At 38.4% G+C, this 22,887-nt stretch overlaps 1 protein-coding gene across 1 annotated transcript in view; it reads left to right on the top strand.

Annotated features, from left to right (window-relative positions):
• LOC124254198 (protein unc-13 homolog B-like) overlaps positions 1–22,887 on the top strand; it is a 219,012-nt gene that overhangs the window by 98,792 nt on the left and 97,333 nt on the right. The window contains 2 exon segments of the mRNA XM_046688088.1: positions 6,696–6,795; positions 21,427–21,544. Coding sequence (XP_046544044.1) covers positions 6,696–6,795; positions 21,427–21,544 — 218 coding nt within the window.

Here is a 22,887-nt window from a genome sequence, read left to right on the forward strand (position 1 = left end):
AAAACACCCTTGATGTATTTCTACTTAACTAAAATGCAGATCCCGCTGGTTTCCAAACTTTTGATCAAGATTTTCCTCTCAATAAAAAGCAATATTGCATGAAAATTACAATTAACTACTGAGATTTGATTGTCAGTTAAGCTGGTTATTATACTTGTGGGAATCCTGTTTACAATGTCCTTCAGCATGTGATCAATAATTTGCGTTTCGATCAAAGTAGTTTGAATGAAACACAGATACAGCATTCAACATACAGGAAGTAAACACAAGGTATCATAGCAAATGGCTGGATTGTCCACTTTCATTTCTATGTTCATTGTCTTGTAATGTCATGATGGTCGGAGACAGGGTAGCCCAGTGGGTGAAACATTTGCTGGTCATGCTGAACACACAGGTTCTATTCTCCAAATGATTGTACTGACTGACTGACTGAGTTTGGTTTTACGCCGCTTTTAGCAATATTCCAGCAACATCACGACAGGGTACACCAGAAATGGGCTTCACACATTGTGCCCACAGGGGGGTTTCGAACCCGGGTCTTCGGCGTGACGAGCCAACGCTTTAACCACTAGGCTACCCCACCGCCCCCCAAATGATTGTACAGTGTGTGAAACCCATTCCCGGTGACTTATGCTGTCATGTTGAAAGAATATTGCTAAAAGCAGCTTAAATCCAAACTCACTCCATGTGATTATGCTTGTTTCTGTCTCACATAACGTGTACTGGTCATGATTGCATCCTGTATCACAACAAAATTTATGTTTATCCATCATCGACCTGTGGTTCATAAACCAGTAGCAGGTGGGGGGTATTATCTGTTGTCAACATGATCAATTATTAAAATGCCCCTGTGAAGATCTAGGTTAGAATTGCTCTGCAGCAACCCAGGTTTGCGTTAAGAGGCTACTAACAGGATTGGCTGGGCAGGCATGCTCACTTCGGTAATGCATGTCATCTTAGCCAACCTGCACATGTAGCGGCCATAAAGTTTCCGAACCACTGACCTTCTGATCTGAAGTTGGATGCCTTATCCACATGGCCAAGGAGGTAAACCCAGTCAGCAAGCTGACATGGTAAAGATGTCATCTGTAGGATGATCCCCACCCTGCTAGAAACAGATTGATCCTCATGAAGTCAGTCACCCGATTGTTGATCATTTACAGACTGCTGTCATATATAACATATGCTAAAGTGACAATTACATTTTCTTATTTTGTTAGAATGTTGCTTAATTTAAATACAAACAATATTCAAATCTGACAAATGGGGCGGTGATGTAGCCTAGTGGTTAAAGTGTTTACTCGTCATGCCAAAGACCTGGGTTCGATTCCCCACATGGGTACAATGCATGAAGCCCATTTCTGATGTCCTCCACCTTCATATTGCTGGAATATTGCTAAAAGCAGCATAAAACAAAACTCACTCGTTTAGTCAAATCTGAAATAAAAATTTACAGTACATCATTGAACTGAAACGATTATTGTTAACTATTCCACCAGTATTCATGTAAAATATTAATAAAACAAATATATATGTGAAAAATCTCCCGGTTAAATACGATCTAATTACTACATGTGTGTTTGGCTGCATTACCACAGAGACTGAAGTGAGAAGAGGAGTGATTAGTCTCTGTGTGTACAGTCTGGCACTGAGTGTAATTTGGTGTTTGTGTACAATTCCGTATTTTGAAAGATCGATTTGTCTTCATCCGGTCCAACACTCCCAAAAGTATTATACTGATAGTCGAGCTTGTAATACATCTTATGAAAGAAATAATAAACAATACCTCTGCTGTGGTCTGTTATGCTCTCTAAACACAATGATGTTAGTAATCAACCAACTTATTCCATAACATCATTTGATTGCAACACATGTACATTAGTTGTCTGGCAAACATTGTCTGGACCATTACAGGCCGTTTTAGTTGGTAGGACAGCCAGGTAATCAACAAGCGTGTGTAGTGAAATTTCAATTTCACACGTGCAACTCGCACACCTGTCTGTTCTACCAGCAAGTGGTCCCCCCTCGTAAGAAATAGTAAAAAGTGACAACAAAATAATGATCGTTTGTTAAACGACATTGTTATTTGGGTGTCCAAAATTATGATACAAATCATCAGCGTTGGTCTGTCGATTTCATGGGACTGTGCAAAATTTGTTTTTGTTGCAGTTATTAGATTTTGTGTTAGTGAGCAATTCATCTGGTCTAAAATGAAATCAAATGGCCCATAGCAGCAGTATAACAATGCAGGTTGAAATATGGCCCCTATTGGCAGTGTTCTATTAAGAATTGCCTGCTTCACATGCAAAGCAGCCTTATCTGTAAAGTGAAGCTGAAGTTCCACATGGATCATCCTATCTCTCAAAAACTCCTGATAGAATTCTGATCTGATGTTCATAACAGCTGTCATTTTGAAATTCCTTTCATGAATCATTTGATTCTTTGAACTTTCATTGCTGGCTTAAAAATAGAGAAATCATATACCCGTCCTTCGAAGTCAACTGAAGTTGCAGAGCTTATGATGCTAAATCTGACTTTGCAATGATTCTGCCAATTGACTCACTTAAAGGTTTGAAAACTCAATAACTTTTAAGCAGGCCCATAGAGATTGGAAATCAAATGGCACATGCTATCTTGAAAGCGGTCCAGAATTGATTAGCCTTTGAATGACCTCCTCATTAAGTCAAGGTCATTCATTAACTTGGTTCAAGTATTATGCCTTTTTCTCCACATAATATGGAGTGTTTTGCATACATGTGTGGTTATTTTGTTAGTTAGATGTATTCCATCGGTTAAGCTGATTGCTTTCTTGTGGCATTGAATGCACCCAAGGGATGTCATATTTGGTTAATCTCTACTTTACATCTCTTGGGAAATCTTTTGATATCCCTATTAGTTATGCAGAAGGTCAAGTCACTCAAAACAGAATCATTTACATGATAACTAAGTATTTAGTGTTGTAAGCATTGGAAATTTCATTCCAGTAAGGTCAAGGTCATAGTGAAAATGGTCCTTGTCAAGTTGTTACAGTTGGAATATTCTGTCATTGTTTTAGTCCTCCTGTCAGGGTGGTGAAATCAGTGATTATATCACTTTTTATGACAGGTGATGATTATCCAGTATTTTGTTACTGTTTCTAACATATTGCAAGCCAGACATGCAGTTGTTGATGTAAGCACTTACAACTGCAGCTAGCAAGCATTTTTATTTTCATGACCATAATGTGCCTGTACAGCCAAACTCTTGACAGCCACACAGCAGGATGTGAGACATTAGAGAGCTATTTGTGTCACATTATTTCAGGTCAGTTTTGGATTCACACATATTTGGGACATATACAGCTTCTGGAATTCACTCATGTCCACTGGCCCAAGACTACTGCACATGTCAGGACAAGTCAAAAATCCAATGGTCCAAGTCTCGTTCACTTGTTTAAGTAGAGAGTCAGAGCTGTAATTATCAAGCAGTTCTTGGCGCTTCAATTTTGCTACCAACTGGAAGTGAATAAACCTGACAGAAACATAGTGAACATTTTTGTCTTGTTCAAACAGAGCTGGCAACAAAGTTTGAAGGTTTTCACTTACACTAGTCCCCTGGACTAGTCTTTAAAAGGCTACCCGTGAAGGTCCGGGTTAGAATATTGATCTTCTGTAACCCATGCTTGTCGTAAGAGGCGACTAACGGGATCGGGTGGTCAGGCTTGCTGACTTGGTTGACACGTCATCGGTTCCTAATGCGCAGATCGATACTTGTGCTGTTGATCACTGGATTGTCTGGTCAAAACTCGATTATTTACAGACTGTCGCCATATAGCTAGAATATTGCTGAGTGTGGTGTAAAACTAAACTCACTCACTTACTTTCAAAGGCAGATATGTGAGAAATTACAAGTGGCAGAACTCCTTCCTATTGAATTCCTACATCAATCATTCATACATCAGGACATTGGGCAGACATGTGTAGCGAGTGGTCATTGTGGCTCTGTATTTGTTGTCTTCATGTCACATGAAAGGCATGTTCTAGGAAATTTCACTTATGTCAAACGACATTAGAGTAAGAGTGGTGTGATCTTGAAATCTTCATAGAAAGAGTAAACTCTAGTGAACCTCAAACAGCTACCTGTGAAATGTGGACACAAACGGTTGGAGATGCAGGAACATTGCTTGTTGTAAAAGCAAAGTTGACTGTTGGAAAGATGAAGTGTCATACAGCCTTGAGGATAATTGTTGCCTTACTCTTTATTTATAGATCTGAATAGTTCAGGTGGTTTCACTGGTTTTACTATTTCTAGCGTAGCTGGTAAATCAGTGGAAAGGAATGGACTCTTTGACAATTTGGGCTTCTTAACTAACCATATCAGATCATCATTCATAACTGAAGATTAATTTAAGCTGCTTGATCATGTTTGCTTGTTTAGATTTTGTTAATCCGAACAGAAATCCTTACTTGCATGCTTCAAGAGACAGATCAGCAACATTGCTGGGCAATTGGTACCCATGGAGATATCTACTTCTTTCCTCAATGGCTTATCCCTATATTTCAATAACATGTTATCAATGAGGAATACCAGCATTTTACACATTGTATACTCTGTAAATTTCAGATAAGAATTGCTTTCATTTTGGACAAATTGTCTTGAACTTTTGACAATACTGATGTAACAGTGTTTATGGCCATCATTGTTGACAAATGCCCTATGGTTCCAGGAATACAAAGGTCATCAAACTTTTATTCCGTATAAAGGCCATAGGCCCAAGTATAAAAACTCATAAAATAATAATGCAAGTGACAAAATGGTTAGATACACCTTTTAAGCACTTCTTAACATTAAAGCTTCTTTTACAAATTTTGCTAAGTTAATTAGGATATTCACTTTGTCACAACTTAATAACATGTTAAATTTATAAATAGAGGGATACAAAGTTTGTCTTTTCTCAAATTGTTGTTGTTTTTGAGAATCCACAAAATAATAATTCCACTTGTCATGCATTTTTCTGAGAATAAAAAAAAGATCCTTCCTTGATCATGATAAGGTCTTTGGTTAATCTTTGAGACAGGGATTTGTTGGTACTTATGCTGGACCCAGCAGTGTATTTCACCAAGTGTGGGTTACAATGTTCATTTGGAATCGAGTACAAAAGAGGAATGTAGTTGTCTTCAGGGTTTGGAATCAAGTCACATGTTGACAGCACTGATGCATGGTTTTGTCAGATTTCTTCCTGACAGATTTGTCAAGTCACTCACAAGGTCAGCATGCCATCAACAACGTGATGTTTTTGCTTTTGTGACGTGATTACAACTTGTGCACACAATCATGTCTGCATTATGTCAATAATGGTATTTGCATTATGTCAACAATGTTGCCGAGAGTCTGAAATCATTATTACACGTGTGTTTTGTATGGATTTGTATTTACTGTTTTGAAACATATTGATGAAACTGCTGTACTGTTTAGAGCAACACTGATCATTTTAAAAACCACCTCACACAATTAGCCACTTACTCATGTGACATGAATATTTTAAGACCAGTTAGTCTCTGTAGCTGTTGTATGGCTGAAGAGGGAACTTTACATGATTTCATTGAATTCAATGTGAAAATGAATCAAGTAAGAAAACAAGAAAGCTCCTGTAAATACTAATATCAAAGAGATTAAATATGTCTTGCCCCAAGTTTGGAATCCTAGGTATATCTCTGGTTGTAGCAGATTTTGTATGTTGGAGGACATGGCAGCATGTGCAATTTGACATGGAGCAGTAGCCTATTGTTAAGTGCTTACCTCCCCTTTCCAAAGAGCATTACTTTTTGTAAATGCCTTGATTGAAGAGAATGTGATAATGGTACAAGCCACAACAAGTTTCAGGAACCAGCATGGTTGAACAGCACTGAACAACATGCCAAGGCTGAAGCATAAATCTGTTGGGACATGCCATGATTTAAAAACATATGTTTAGTGACATGAATGTTTAAAGAGCAAATTGTAGGGCATGTAATGGTCAAACAGCAAATTTTAGGGCATGTAATGGTCTAACAGCTAATTTTTTAGGGCATGTAATGGTCAAACAGCAAATTTTAGGGCATGTAATGGTCTAACAGCAAATTTTAGGGCATGTAATGGTCAAACAGCAAATTTTAGGGCATGTAATGGTCAAACAGCAAATTTTAGGGCATGTAATGGTCAAACAGCAAATTTTAGGGCATGTAATGGTCAAACAGCAAATTTAAGGGCAAACCATGGTTGCTGAGCAACTGTATAAGAACATTCTATCAGTTAGGAAGGTGACTCCTTCTGCATGCTAAGGCCAGACTAATTTTATTTCTTGTTTTACGGATTTTTGTCCTCAGAAAACCTAAAGGCAGGAGGAAAAAAATAGAAAATAAATGTCACCAGTCAAGTAATATTCCTTTTAAATACTAAAAGTATTTTAGTTTTGGCAATTTATGAAGTGAAGTGTATATGGGGCAACAAACAATCCAAACAATTTGTTTTGTAAGTTTACATTTTTGGCCAATAAAAACATGAGGATTATATTTTTTGAGCGGGGAAAATTTACTATTTTTTCTCTCTTATTCTTGAAAAAAATACTGTCGGCGGGGAAAATTTACTATTTTTTCTCCGTTAAAGCAAGAAATAAAATTGGTCTGGCCTAATGGTTTGTATGTGGTCAACTCTACATTTGCTGTGTTTATTTTCAGAACGTTTCAACAGCTACGTGACCCTCAAGCTGCAGAATGTGAAGTCCACCACAATCCAGGTGAAGGGGAACAACCCCTGCTGGGAGCAGGAGTTCCTGTTGTAAGTACCAACCTTCCTGTATATGTCCAGGGTATTAGTACCAACCTTCCTGTAGCCAGGGTATTAGTACCAACCTTCCTGTATCCAGGGTATTTTATATTGCTGTAATCTTGTTCGTCCCTCTAGTATCCAGGGTATAAGTACCAACCTTCCTGTATCCAGGGTATAAGTACCAACCTTCCTGTATCCAGGGTATTTTATATTGCTGTAATCTTGTTCATCCCTCTAGTATCCAGGGTATAAGTACCAACCTTCCTGTATCCAGGGTATTTTATATTGCTGTAATCTTGTTCGTCCCTCTAGTATCCAGGGTATAAGTACCAACCTTCCTGTATCCAGGGTATTTTATATTGCTGTAATCTTGTTTGTCCCTCTAGTATCCAGGGTATAAGCACCAACCTTCCTGTATCCAGGGTATTTTATATTGCTGTAATCTTGTGCTGTAATCTTGTTGTCTGTATCCAGGGTATCAACCTCTAGTATCCAGGGTATAAGTACCAACCTTCCTGTATCCAGGGTATTTTATATTGCTGTTATCTGTTCCTCCTCTAGTATCCAGGGTATAAGGGTATTTTATACCAACCTTGTATCCTCCTGTATCCAGGGTACTAAAGTACCTTCCTGTATCCAGGGTATTTTATATTGCTGTTCCATTCCTCTAGTATCCAGGGTATAAGTACCAACCTTCCTGTATCCAGGGTATTTTATATTGCTGTAATCTTGTTCGTCCCTCTAGTATCCAGGGTATAAGTACCAATTGCAACCTTCCTGTATCCAGGGTATTTTATATTGCTGTAATCTTGTTCGTTCCTCTAGTATCCAGGGTATAAGTACCAACCTTCCTGTATCCAGGGTATTTTATATTGCTGTAATCTTGTTCGTCCCTCTAGTATCCAGGGTATAAGTACCAACCTTCCTGTATCCAGGGTATTTTATATTGCAGTAATCTTGTTCGTCCCTCTAGTATCCAGGGTATAAGTACCAACCTTCCTGTATCCAGGGTATTTTATATTGCTGTAATCTTGTTTGTCCCTCTAGTATCCAGGGTATAAGTACCAACCTTCCTGTATCCAGGGTATTTTATATTGCTGTAATCTTGTTTGTCCCTCTAGTATCCAGGGTATAAGTACCTTCCTGTATCCAGGGTATTTTATATTGCAGTTCCCTCCTGTATCCAACCTTCCTGTATCCAGGGTATTTTTATATTGCTGTAATCTTGTTTGTCCCTCTAGTATCCAGGGTATAAGCACCAACCTTCCTGTATCCAGGGTATTTTATATTGCTGTAATCTTGTTCCCTAGTATCCAGGGTATAAGTATGACACTTCCTCAGTATCCAGGGTATAAGTACCCTTCTGTATCCAAATTCTAAGTATCCAGGGTATAAGCCTACCGTATCCATGCAGTTCTGTAATCTCATTCCTGTATCCAGGGTATAAGTACCAACCTTCCTGTATCCAGGGTATCCTTATATTGCTGTAATCTTGTTTGTCCTATAGACCACTTGTTCCAACCTTCTGGTATCCAGTGTATTTTATATTACTGATCTTGTTCCTCCTGGTATCCAGCGTCTAAGAACCAACCTTGTTCCTTCTGGTATCCAGGATATATCCAGGGTATAAGTTCCAACCTTGTATGCAGTTCCAATTCCTGTTCCTCCTTTTATCCTGTATGCAAGCGATGTCTAAGAACTGACACTTGTTCCTTCTGGTATCCAGGGTATACCTAGCCATGCAGTTCCTCCCTGTATGCAACGTCTAAGTTATGACACTTGTTCCTTCTGGTATCCAGGGTATACCTACCGATGCAGTTCCTCCCTGTTTGCAACGTCTAAGTAATGACACTTGTTCCTCACTATATCCAGAGTCTAATTACCGAATTTTGTTTGTTCCTGTATCGAGGGTATAAGGACAAAATCTTGTTCCTTCCAGTATCCAAGACATAAGATCCAACCTTGTTCTTCCCTTTAGCATCCATAGTATAGGTACTGTCCTTGGGTGAACTCAAGCTCATTGGTGAGAGAAGATCTCTGTTAAATATATGACAAGGTGAGGTTAAGAGGGTGACATTACTTCTGACATGGATCTCTAATGGTGAGGGGGTCAGGGTGTATATCACAATGGGTCCTTGATACCAAGGATAATCAAGGCTGTTTGCCAAACCGACACAACACCACTTCCATGATGTCATTCAGCATGTGTACACACATTACAACATTGTCATGGAAACGGTATACAGTGGTAGTTATGCAATCCAAAAATTCGGTATTTTCGGTTTTCGTACCATCATTTCTATCTAGTCATTAAATGACAGTTTTGTTCATTCAAAATAACAAAGATTATGGTTAGCAGTGTCAGATACAACTCACAATATAAGACATAAATCTAACTGATGTTGTTACTTTAGATACAATATTGTTACATTAGATACAATATTGTTACATTAGATACAATATTGTTACATTAGATACAATATTGTTACATGAGATACAATATTGTTACACTTAGATACAATATGTGCTTGAATGATGCCATTGCTTAGCGTGTTTAGTCACTACTAGGCATTGAGTTGGCATACGCCATAAAGCTCAAATGAGACATGCGAGAGGCGGACACGATGTAAACAAATCTCCATTTCGGAGTTACGGTCAACTGAAATAGCAAAACTTGTTACATGAAAGAAAATGTGGCGGATATTGTCCCTTGGCTCTTAGATATTCTTCAATTTGTCACACATTTTAGGATGTTTTTAAGTTTCATAAGCACAATCTGAAGGCCTACAGTATCTTGTTAACAGAGCAAAATATTCGAGGAGTAATATTTTTTTATTCAACGGAAATATTGTCAGTGTCAGCAGTTGCCTATCATGCAATATCCAAGTATCAAACTTAATTCATATGAGTGCCTATAAAACCTTGCTTTAAATATTTCAGCTTTTTATAAAGAGTTGCATGGGACTTTGAATTGAATTACCTTCCTCCATGTTGATCGAATCACGAAAACTATGTGAGAAGAATAGTGATTGACTTTCTGGAGTATTGGACGAGTGAAATAAAGTGTATATCTTAATTAGGAGAACATTATTTGAAGTTTTGTTACCACATAAATTATTCACATATATTGGTACATTCTAGGAGTAATATTACAACTGTAATTTTGATTAATTCACTGGAAATGATAGCAAGGTATGTTTTAAGAATCTTGCTTTTTTAGTAAACGTGGAAGGGTAATAAAATTAATAATAATCTAATCAATAATAAATAATTATTTGATTGATTGACATATCAGATTCTTATGATTTTAAGGCAGAACTAGGCAAACAAACACCATACATATCATGCAGGACAATCACTTGGTATTAACTTGGTTTCTTGGCTCCTGCTTTTAGATGTTTTTAAATACTACATTTACTAATATTAAGATAATTCTGAAAGTGATTGCTAGTATCATAACTCATTTAAGTTATTTCAACATCCAGAGAATTTGAAAAAAGCAAAGGCTACGTTTTGGTCAACCCTGGTCAGGCATTATCCAGTCCTGGAACAGAATAACTTACAAAAAATCTCAGTTGACTTTTCATGTAACGGAATAAATATTGAAACATATATTTAACCCATATTTGATGTAATTCTTCTGATAAATCATCAGTTTTTAGGAGGTTACTAATATTTGAAGACTGAGCCAAAGCTAGTGTTTATTAAGATGATGGATTTGGACAAATTGTTCAAGGTTTGTTGATGGTTATTTGGAAAATGAGTTTCATATTTAATTGCACACTGGTTTGTAGGAGGTGAGCGCTTCAGGACATTTTCATGTCTGTTTTCCTAAACCTTTGTTATGACTTTGACCAAATTTTGAATCAACTTTACTATAATTCTTATGACACCAGTAAAGTATCTCAGAAAAGGAAATAGATCAAAATCAGTGTTATGTCCTCTAGGGATATGGTCTCAGATCTAATAAAACAAAGATTATCATTGTTTAATTAGAAGCAATAATGTCAATATGTAATTGTATTGACAAAAGCTTTGAACTTAGGATATATTCTTTGCACCTTATTTACACTAGTAGTTAGCAGTTAAACATCTCTGATAAAAAAACAATAGATCTACATTTGTATTTTGTGTAACATTCTACTTCAATGCAAGTTAATTGTTCGGATAACTGTGGATCCTCTGTTCCAAGATTTTGCATCACATGTTTCCTATTTCTGGAAGGCGGGTCAGCTAGTGTACAGGTCCAGACTGTATCTTGGATCTTCTTTGTGTTCTGGTGCTGTGACATACCTGTACATAAGCGCTGGCAGTTCATGAAGTCCAGTATTGTGGAAGTTTGTATGTAAATTGGGATTCAATAACAAAGTACATATAGAAAAATAAAATGGAAATGATGATTAAAAATTATTTTCTTATATTCAGTGTCATTTTATCATGGTGTACAGATTTTGAAGAGAGAAACTTTACTGAGAATTGCTGCAGATCAGCTGTTGAATATTTGCTTCTGGGTATATCCAGATACGTCCATGGAAACATACTGTGTCCCCCTAACGTCAAAAAGCGAAGCGGGCGTGAGGGCTTATGGTCTATTGCTTTGTATTATATATAAAACAAAAATAAACTGATGACTGAAGGTTGGTAGTTATTGTATATCAGCAATCCATTAACATCAGTATTTTTTTATATTTATTTTTATTTTTTTTACCTTTGTTATATTTACTGTTTGTTATTTTGTTTCATATACATATACATTTGGTCTACATTTTGTTATATTCCGTTGTTCATTAGACAGGACTGAAACAACAATAAACCACAACAGTTTCTGAGCAAGTTTTTTAACCTGAGAAGGTAATTTAGGTATACAACATTGGCTGACATAATTAATGTGGATCGATAGCCACATCTCACAAATATTGCCTGGTTCTAAATATATACTACTCAACTTTTAAATGGAAAGATAAAATATGGCATTGTATTTGAATATACTATTGATACATAGTAACCAGTTTACTGTGTCATGGAAAGATAAAACATATCCCTATCAAAAGTAGTGTAATATAGGTAGCTCCTGTTACAACACAAGCAATTCAGTAACCTCTAACCAGAAGGATCTAGCTACATTTATGAACATATCTGTACTCAATTCGAAAAGTTGCATAAATACACACTAAATCTCGGAAACATCAACACAAGGTTTCGAAGAATAGACCAACCTCAGTATTTTTGTGTTGGTGCCTGTTTTTATAAACAGGTACATATATCAAAATGGTAAGGTTCTATGTTGGTCACATCCTGGAAAATAGCCCACTCCTTGCTGTATCATTCAGCCAGCTACTCAGTCAGGCAATGACAATCAAGTGTATGTTATGTCACAAGCTGGACAAGAATAGGTTCCTTTATGCCAAAGTAGTACTCTGACCTTTCCTCGTGGCACAAATCATCCTGCTGTTTGTCCACTAGAGCGATGTAATGGGACGCGTGTTGGTTCACATGAACGCTTAAATAGCCAGTCTTATTGTATGGGGATGCTGATTTAAAGCAAATTAAAGAAAAATATACTTTAGCTTTCTCCAAGTGAAAGTTCACTGTGAACATCAGGCATTATCCATCCTTTCCTTAGTGCTTTGTAACCTGATACATTGCTGATATCTCCAGTGAGATGAGATGGTAAAGTAGAACAGCTTGCTTAAGGCAACAGGGGTTCTTATATTTACACACAGAATTCTGATCTCTTTACAAAAATAGATACATCAGTTACCATAGTGAACATATCATGTTACTTATTGCTCAATCATTATGAAATTAGATATTGAGGAAGTATGAGTTCATAGAATACAATCTGTTAAATATGTTTCATTCTATCATAGGCCTAAATATTACCGTAAGCCTTCAAACTGAATCTTGTTTACAGTATGTTCTCCATGGAGCCTTATTATCTGGGGGGTATTAAACTGGACTCCGTCCGTGCACATTTGTCTTTTCCGGAGCAGAACTCTAAAACCGTTCAATATTTCTTCACCAAACTTGGCACATGGATAGATCTGGTGATGTACTGGTGCCTTTTGGTAGTTTTGAATTCTGAGTAAAATATTTTTGGCGTTTCCATGGCAACAAGTTCGACTCAGACTGAAATTGGTGGTTGTGCTCTTTTCTGGCGCAGAACTCTAAAACCGTTCAATATATCTTCAGCAAACTTGGCACATAGATTGGTCTGGTTGTGTACTGGTGCCTTTTGGTATTTTTGGAATTTTGAATAAAATATTTTTGGCATTTCCATGGCAACAAGTTTGACTAAAACTGAAATTAGTGGTAGTGCTCTTTTCCAGAGCAGAACTCTAAAACCGTTCAATATTTCTTCACCAAACTTGGCACATGGATAGATCTGATGGTGTACTGGTGCCTTTTATTAGTTTTGGAATTCTGAATAAAATATTTTTGGCCTTTCCATGGCAACAAGTTTGACTTAGCCTGAAATTGGTGATAGTGCTCCTTTCTGGAGCAGAACTTTAAAAACCTTTCAATACTCTCCTTCCACTTTTCTATATACACACTTAAATATTTGACATAATCATAACTCGTAGACATAATCATGAAGAGTATTTTGCCATTGAGGGGGATATTGATGACTTTGTCTTCTTGTAGAGCTGAAAGTGTATTGATTCAGTCAATGGTGGAACCATGTAAACACTACATGCTGGAAATGTAATTTGTTGCCATAGCACAGGCAATTCTGTGTGTTACATTGTGAAATTCTATAAGCTGTGTAAGTTTGTGCATTTACAGGATACGTCACATTTTTCCTTGGTATTTTTCTTTTTTCTTTTGATCTTAATCTGTGACAGCCATGGAGATTGAAAATGTAATTTGGCCCTTACAAGTTTTATGAACCATTATGTGTAATTTAATACACAGTGTGTATGCATGTTGGATGTGTGGAATCTCAAGTTACGCAGCTCACATTTTTATTAAAAAAATCTTTGTAGCCATTTTAGATCATAAGATTTTGCATGTATTGTTGCAAACATTTCCAGAAAATACTGTATGCAACAGACCATCATGGCTGTTTCTATTAATGCAGGTGAGGTTTTATGCACAGGTGTTTCATGTGTTTCGATACATATGTTACAGCTTTGCTACATGTTTTAACTGGTAGTAAACTAGGATTCAACACGTACAGCCCTGGCAGGCAGTTAAGGTTAATAAAACATTTTCTCTAATATTGTAATTTTAAAGGTATTTTAACATTGTATTTGCATGTTATTATTTGGGCACATACCATTATTATCAAGGGTACAGTTCAATGAAGCCTTTATATATGCAACCAACCATAAAATGTGTTGTTTTAAGTGGTCTGTTTTTTGGGAGGTCTGTCTTATGGGAAGATACCATCTAATGTGCAGGTCTTGATAAATCCCTGTATATTCCGGCTGAACCAGTTACAACACTACTGCACTTGTCACGATGTTTACATAACATTATGAAGGTAGAGATGCTGGCAATTTTCCATCACCCTGTGTAGCCTGCACACCAAGTCCCTTTTATCTTGAAAATTTGTAAATTAGTTTTAGGAATGAAACTGCGGGCCTGAACAGGAACCTATTGAGAGTGTTATGCCATCACTGACTGACTGCCCCTCGACAAGCAATCAACTCCTGTTTGTGCCTTAATATTGTCCAATTTGTTGCTAGCCTTCTTTGCTATGCTGGTGCTAGTGTCAGCATAGTCCCAATTTCACATCATGAAAATAAATCTTGCTTTAGTGGTTGAAATGAAGCCAAATGTCAACTGCAGCCATCTTTGACTACAAGCAGCTATTGGTGTGTGCACAGAGCCCAGGGTGTATGGACTCAGCAATATCACTTCGACGTGCTTGTCGCAGCGGAAATTGAGAGTTGGCTCCGCATACACTTCTTCATTGTCTGCAGAATAAAGATTCACAGTTTATTTGATGTGGCCATAAAACGTGCAACCTCAGCATCAAATATACACCCTTGGATTATCTCTGTGAAGTGAAGGAGTGAAATCTATTGATTATTATAAGGAGTTTAATCATATTGACTCTTTTCTTTGTGGATCACAAATGTAAAAGAACTCAATTTTGAATTTCATTCTATGTTTTTGAGATGATTGTATTTGAAATTCATGCTCTTCCAAAGATTTAAATAACATTTGTAAGAGCTGTAAATTCATGAGAAGGAAGTAGTCCTGGCTGTCTGCTTTGTCGTGTATTATCCAACATTTTTTAGCTAAGTCAGCGATGTGATACTGGGATTGAATGAATTTTTTTTCTAGTATTTCATTTTGTAATTCTAATCAGTGTGCAGGAAATTCAGTTTGTACATGTATGAATTTGTCTTCAACTCAACGACATGTTGAATCTGGAAAGGAGCTGAGAATGAAAGGCTTTGTATATATTTGTTGTGTAATTAAAGCTGTGGTTTTTCCTGTCTTTGTTGGTATATGACTTATCAGTGTCATATAAATCAAACTGTACTGATATGGAGGTCAACTGTGGATATCAGGATTGGTCAACTGTAGATATCTGGATTGGTGAGTTGTGGGTATCAGGATTGGTCAACTGTGGATATCAGGATTGGTCAACTGTGGATTGGTCAACTGTCGATATCAGGATTGGTCAACTGTGGATATCAGGATTGGTCAACTGTGGATATCAGGATTGGTCAACTGTGGGTATCAGGATTGGTCAACTGTGGATATCAGGATTGGTCAACTGTGGATATCAGGATTGGTCAACTGTAGATATCAGGATTGGTCAACTGTGGATATCAGGATTGGTCAACTGTGGATATCAGGATTGGTCAACTGTGGATATCAGGATTGGTCAACTGTGGATATCGATATCAGGATTGGTCAACTGTGGATATCAGGATTGGTCAACTGTGGATATATCAACTGTGGATATCAGGATTGGTCAACTGTGGTCAGGGATATCAGGATTGGTCAACTGTGGATATCAGGATTGGTCAACCATGGATATCAGGATTTGATCTGTGGATATCAGGATTGGTGGATATCAGGATTGGTCAACTGTGGATATCAGGATTGGTCAACTGTAGATGTCAGTAGGTCAACTGTAGATATCTGGATTGGTCAGCTGTAGATATCTGGATTGGTCAACTGTAGGTGTCAGTAGGTCAACTGTAGGTGTCAGTAGGTCAACTGTAGGTGTCAGTAGGTCAACTGTAGGTGTCAGTAGGTCAACTGTAGGTGTCAGTAGGTCAACTGTAGGTGTCAGTAGGTCAACTGTAGGTGTCAGTAGGTCAACTGTAGGTGTCAGTAGGTCAACTGTAGGTGTCAGTAGGTCAACTGTAGGTGTCAGTAGGTCAACTGTAGGTGTCAGTAGGTCAACTGTAGGTGTCAGTAGGTCAACTGTAGGTCTGAAGATAGAAGGTTAACTACACCTGTCAAGGGAGATCAATGATATAACACACATCTACTCATTGAAGGCTTGCTATGTAGCCATTTATTTGCATTATGGCTGGAGTCAATATCATTATTGAGAATCATTAGACATATTTATTCCTGAGTACAAAAACAATATTCCCTACTTTGTTATGCCTCCATTCACTTCCAGTGTAACCTATTTCTACAGACACACAGACAGGCTCCTGACGACTCGGCCCACATTTAGCTCTCACTTCCATTGTTGGCGACTGGTCCCAATGTTTGGTGATAATCACCCTAATTATCTCCCTTTCCCTGATCAGCTCAGCTGACCTTGTAAGTCTGTGTAGTGTTTACCGTGGCAACATCGGACCGGTATTAATTGATGTCAGACGTGTATCATTCCAATCAGTAACACAGAGCCCCAAAAGCAAATTAATGCTTCGATTTCTACCCATTGATCTGCTGCTACCGTTTTCTCTGTCAATGGTCTTGCTGAAACCTGTGTCCAGAGGCTACAGGTATCAGCTAGGGAACTGTGGTGTTTCATTTATGAACAGTTAACATGGTTAGCCTTCTCTGATCTATACCTTCCAGCTTTATACAAGTACATATTGCATCAACAATGTATAATGCCACTGCTGGATTATGGCATGTTGTCCCACAAGAGTTTCATTAGGAACTACTGAATCCGGCCCAGCGTGATGCTGGTTCTGTCTGATTCATTGATCACGCAGCCGTCTGTACTGGGGGATCAAGGTGTGGGATAGCAGTAAATATGCAGTTGATCAGTCATGGCCCATCCCAAAGTGACCTAAGCTGGTGCTACCTTTCCCACTAAACATTGCCTCAGTGCTGCCATGGTGAATCAGTGCTATTGTATTCTTACATACCTGATGACCAAGATCTGAGATTCCTCCAAAATATAAGTGAGTCTTCACTTACATTGAAGTTACAAGCAATATGCCTCCCCCATCCCTGTGATTGTGATACTTTGCTTGGCATGGAAAGATAGAAAGTCTCTTAATCCACAAGCATGATGTCCGGTGACATCACAATGACTGCGAGACAACAAAGTACCTGAAGCTTTTTTGTATCTATCTGTCTATCTATCTGTCTGTCTGTCTGTCTGTCTGTCTGTCTGTCTGTCTGTCTGTCTGTCTGTCTGTCTGTCTGTCTGTCTGTCTGTCTGTCTGTCTGTATGTCTGTCTATCTATATAGAAACTGCCTTGTGTGTATAGGTGAGGTGAGGTGAGGTGAAATTGGGTTTAAAGTCGTGCTTGAGAATATTTCACTCATATGACGACGTGCATACGTGTGTATGTGTATGTGCGAATGCTTGTACTAGCCCAGACTGAAGCTGGTTTTATAGAGCTAGCCCACTGAGATACCATGCCGCAGTGAAGCATGAATACCCCACTCAGACACATTATACTGACTCCGAGCCGACCAGTCCTTGTTGTACCCATTTATGCAGAGCGCCAGGCAGGGACCAACAAGTACCATATTTTTACGTCTTTTGGTATGTCGCAGTCTGGGATCGAACCCTCGACCTTCCGCTCTCCGGGCAGACGCTCTAACCACTACACCACGGAGGCGGTCCTTGTGTGTATAGAGAACTAGTGATATTCTGATCTCTTATAATGTCATCTGTATCTCTATATACTACTCACAAGTTGAGTAGCAGCAGATTACTACAGATAAACAAGTGATTCTTTTATGTCACTATATATGAAAGGATCAGGCGGTCCATGACTTCTATTGAGTGTTGTGTAGAGAGCAGTGAGAGTTCAGGAGGACCCATGATTGTCGATGGTGTTCCACCTATGAAGGGGTGGGGAGGTAGCTGGGTGGTTAAAGGTCTTGTCTTCTCACCGAAGGTCCTGATTCTGTTCTTATACATGGGTTCAGAGAGTGAAGCTAATTTCTGTAGTGCCCCTACTGTGATAATGCTGGAATATTGTTAGAAACAGTGTGGAACCATTCACTCTTGGTTCACCAAAATCATTGATATCTGAGGTATGAAGAAATACCAAAGGCACCCAAAGGCTGGAGGATCTACACATGACTTGAACGTACAAAATGAGATTTCCTATCTGCACACCTTTTTAACTATTAGTCAGGACTTGAATGTCAAGAAAACAATGTACAATAATTTATGCTAATTTGAAATTAAGTAGGTCTGTGAATTAGCCCTTGATGGCTACGTGAAAGCTGACATGCCATGATATGATTGAATTACCATTCAAGGTGGTATTAACCCAATTCTCTCACAGTAAAGGATTAGCATTTTTACCTTTTATGTGCCAGGTTTGCATAAAGGATAAAGTATGCTTTTTATCAGTGTACTCAGAGGAGTGTGGACTTATTCAAGTGTTTCTACCGAAACTAAAGTGTTTGCCACTAAAAAACGGGCAGATATTTTTCGAAACATTGTGCACATGACTGATGTAAGAAGTTCAGGTATATGTCCAGTCCATAACTTGATTCCCATTTTCTGTTGTTTGGGTTGATGCAGAACCAGGCAATGTATAAACAATTAAACATATACCCTGCATCTTTGATTCAACTTTTGTTTGGATAAAAGTTTAAGTATCTCAAAATTACAGGTATTTCATTTTTAATTATCACAAATTCACAAATGTTATCACAAATCCTAGATGTTCAAATATATTCAAACCTGCATGTCTATATTTTTAGATGTTTAGTAATCAGATTTGTGCTGCCATGTCCACGTGGCATGCACTTTATTTGAAGAAGACATTCTGATTGAGCATGAGCTGAAGACATGATGTAGACCCAGGCTAGCACTCTATGGGTTTGCCTGTACATTTTGGTATGTTGCTAAGGAGTAATGAAGTCCTGTGTAAATAAATCATCAAATTACGTTCTTGTTTGTGTCTGATGTGTAAGTTGAGGAAGACCTGTGCGTGGTTGCTGTCCTCGGCCAAGCACGCCGACTGTATCGGCAGTATTCAAAGGCGGAGGAGGATAGATCAATTGCATATCAATTGATGCTTTTGTTGGGATTTCCCTGATCAGTTTTGCAATCTCCAAGTTGGCCTTTGATGTTGACCTCAACTGTGAGAACCATCTTGGCAGAATGATTTATAATACTTCCTATCACATGTCCTGAGAAAGAAGGGGGTTAAGAGCTAATTTGGCGATACTTAGACCTGAAGTTATCTGCCTGATTAAGGCAGGCAGGGATGTGCTCACTGATTGCTATAGGGTTTTGGAATTCCATTTTGGATTGCAGACGTGTATATTTTGGAATAGCCATGTTCAAAGCAACCTTTACTTTTGCATATAACATTATAGCCCTGTTTAGAGTACATGACATCATCACACTGTTGATGATGTTCATGATATGGGCAGTTGACGGTTTAAGCCTCATGTCCACAGGCTGATATCAGTCAAATTAATTGTGTTCAAGTAAACAGAGCTAGGAATAGTGCACATATGCATGTCTCTTTATCTTCTGGTGGTTGTGGCATGTACATTCATCATTTGCCTGAACAAGGTGTAGAAAGACTTAGTGTGAAAGAGGGCGTTGTTTACCGGAAGGGTCTATTGGATATTTGTGTACTGCACAATATGTTGTCTGTCTCACAGTCCACCATATTTTCCCTTCAGCCCTTCCTTCAATGCAAAAACCTAAATGAAACAAGTCTAGATTTCCCTCAGGTTCATTCTGAAGCTCCCAGCTCACTCCGGCTCCTTTTCAATATTTTATTTATGTAATGACAGGTATATTATCTACACAGTGTGTGATATGTATGTGTGAGGTTTTTGATCTGTGGTATTTATTAAGTGTCTTTGATAACATGTTTTATACATCTGTGTACTGCACAATGATGTTACATATTTGTGTGAGGAGTGTTTGATCTCCACAGTACTATATGTCTTTGATAGGAGTGTTTGATCTCCGAAGTGTTATATCCTTGTGACAGGAGTGTTTGATCTCCACAGTGTTATTATATGCCTGTGACAGGAGTGTTTGATCTCCACAGTACTATATGACTTATATAGGAGTGTTTGATCTCCGAAGTGTTATATCCCTGTGACAGGAGTGTTTGATCTCCGAAGTGTTTTATCCCTGTGACAGGAGTGTTTGATCTCCACAGTACTATATGACTTATATAGGAGTGTTTGATCTCCGAAGTGTTATATCCCTGTGACAGGAGTGTTTGATCTCCGAAGTGTTTTATCCCTGTGACAGGAGTGTTTGATCTCCACAGTGTTATATCCCTGTGACAGGAGTGTTTGATCTCCACAGTGTTATATCCCTGTGACAGGAGTGTTTGATCTCCGAAGTGTTTTATCCCTGTGACAGGAGTGTTTGATCTCCACAGTGTAATATCCCTGTGACAGGAGTGTTTGATCTCCACAGTGTTATATCCCTGTGATAGGAGTGTTTGATTTCTACAGTGTTATATCCCTGTGACAGGAGTGTTTGATCTCCACAGTGTAATATCCCTGTGATAGGAGTGTTTGATTTCTACAGTGTTATATCCCTGTGATAGGAGTGTTTGATTTCTACAGTGTTATATCCCTGTGACAGGAGTGTTTGATCTCCACAGTGTTATATCCCTGTGACAGGAGTGTTTGATTTCTACAGTGTTTTATCCCTGTGACAGGAGTGTTTGATCTCCACAGTGTTATATCCCTGTGACAGGAGTGTTTGATTTCTACAGTGTTATATGTCAAGTGAGAAGTGTTTGATCCCCATAGTGTTACAGGTCTGTACGAGTAGTGTTTGATCTTTTTAAGGAGTGTTTGATTTGTACAGTGTGAAATATATCTGTATTATGCACAATGAAGTTTTTGTCTGTGTGAGGTGTGTTTGATGTTCACTATGTGGTTTATATCTATATGAATCAGTATCTTGTCTGAACAGTGGATATAGGTTATGTGAGGAGTATGATAATGTTACAACCACTTTTGTCTGTAAGGAAGGTATATCTTGTTGCAAGAGGTTAAACCTGTGTAACATAGAACACTGATGGCATTGATGGAGGTAGGGAATACTTGTTTCTGTGGTAACAACTAGTTTGGCAAATCAACATGGTGAAATGTGCTGACAACCACAGATATATTGTATGTGTGCTTCACTCACTTTCATGAGGTAGGACTGTAAGCATGCATGCCATTGTATGTGGTGTGACAAAGTCATAAATACAGAAGTTGAAAGTAGACAGCAGCTTGACTAATACTTGTCTTTGTTTCCAGTGAGACCATGCGGCTTGACACAGGCTTGATTGTGGAGGTATGGAACAAAGGAATGTTATGGGACAAACTGATCGGACTCCACTGGCTCCCCCTCACCAAAATACATCACTCCAACCAGGTAAATAACTCACCCCTCACCAAAATACATCACTCCAACCAGGTAAATAAGTCACCCCTCACCACAATACACCACTCCAACCAGGTAAATAACTCACCCCTCACCACAATACATCACTCCAACCAGGTAAATAACTCACCCCTCACCACAATACACCACTCCAACCAGGTGAATAACTCACCCCTCACCACAATACACCACTCCAACCAGGTAAATAACTCACCCCTCACCAAAATACATCACTCCAACCAGGTAAATAACTCACCCCTCACCACAATACACCACTCCAACCAGGTAAATAACTCACCCCTCACCACAATACATCACTCCAACCAGGTAAATAACTCACCCCTCACCACAATACACCACTCCAACCAGGTAAATAACTCACCCCTCACCAAAATACATCACTCCGACCAGGTAAATAACTCACCCCTCACCACAATACATCACTCCAACCAGGTAAATAACTCACCCCTCACCACAATACACCACTCCAACCAGGTAAATAACTCACCCCTCACCAAAATACATCACTCCAACCAGGTAAATAACTCACCCCTCACCACAATACACCACTCCAACCAGGTAAATAACTCACCCCTCACCACAATACATCACTCCAACCAGGTAAATAACTCAACCCTCACCACAATACACCACTCTAACCAGGTAAATAACTCACCCCTCACCAAAATACATCACTCCAACCAGGTAAATAACTCACCCCTCACCACAATACACCACTCCAACCAGGTAAATAACTCACCCCTCACCAAAATACATCACTCCAACCAGGTAAATAACTCACCCCTTCCCGGAGACTTCTTCCTTGGTCTCGTTAAAAGTGCATCCCTAGCTGTACCTAGACATAAGGAGATTTTGTTCCTGGTTTCCCGACCTACTGGTATGTGTCTGACTTGCTGATTCCAGTGTTTGAGGTTCACATACTAACTACAAATACAAAGATTGCAAGTATGATCCCACTGAAATATTTGTAACATTTGTTGTTTAATGTTACATTATTTGTCATATTTCCCAACAGAATCTTTACGTCAATGGTTCTGCATGTATTTAATATCATGCCTGAAATAATTTCCAAGTGCCCTTTAGCTCATGCAAGATTTCATTCTCGAACCAAAACAACAGAACTGAAAACTGAAGCACTGGACATGCATGTGCATGTATTTACTGGAGACTTTAAGGTGAAGACATGGCTTGTGTGGGTTTTTTAACAGATGAGTACTACTTGCCAGCTTGATTGGATTTGAAGCCAGTATTTATTAAAGCCAAGATTATAAAATTTAATCATTGGGCTTATAATGTTAATCAGATTGCAGAAC

This window comes from Haliotis rubra, unplaced genomic scaffold (assembly GCF_003918875.1).
Source record: "Haliotis rubra isolate DU_JTF1 unplaced genomic scaffold, ASM391887v1 Scf115, whole genome shotgun sequence".
NCBI classification, from domain to species: domain Eukaryota; kingdom Metazoa; phylum Mollusca; class Gastropoda; order Lepetellida; family Haliotidae; genus Haliotis; species Haliotis rubra.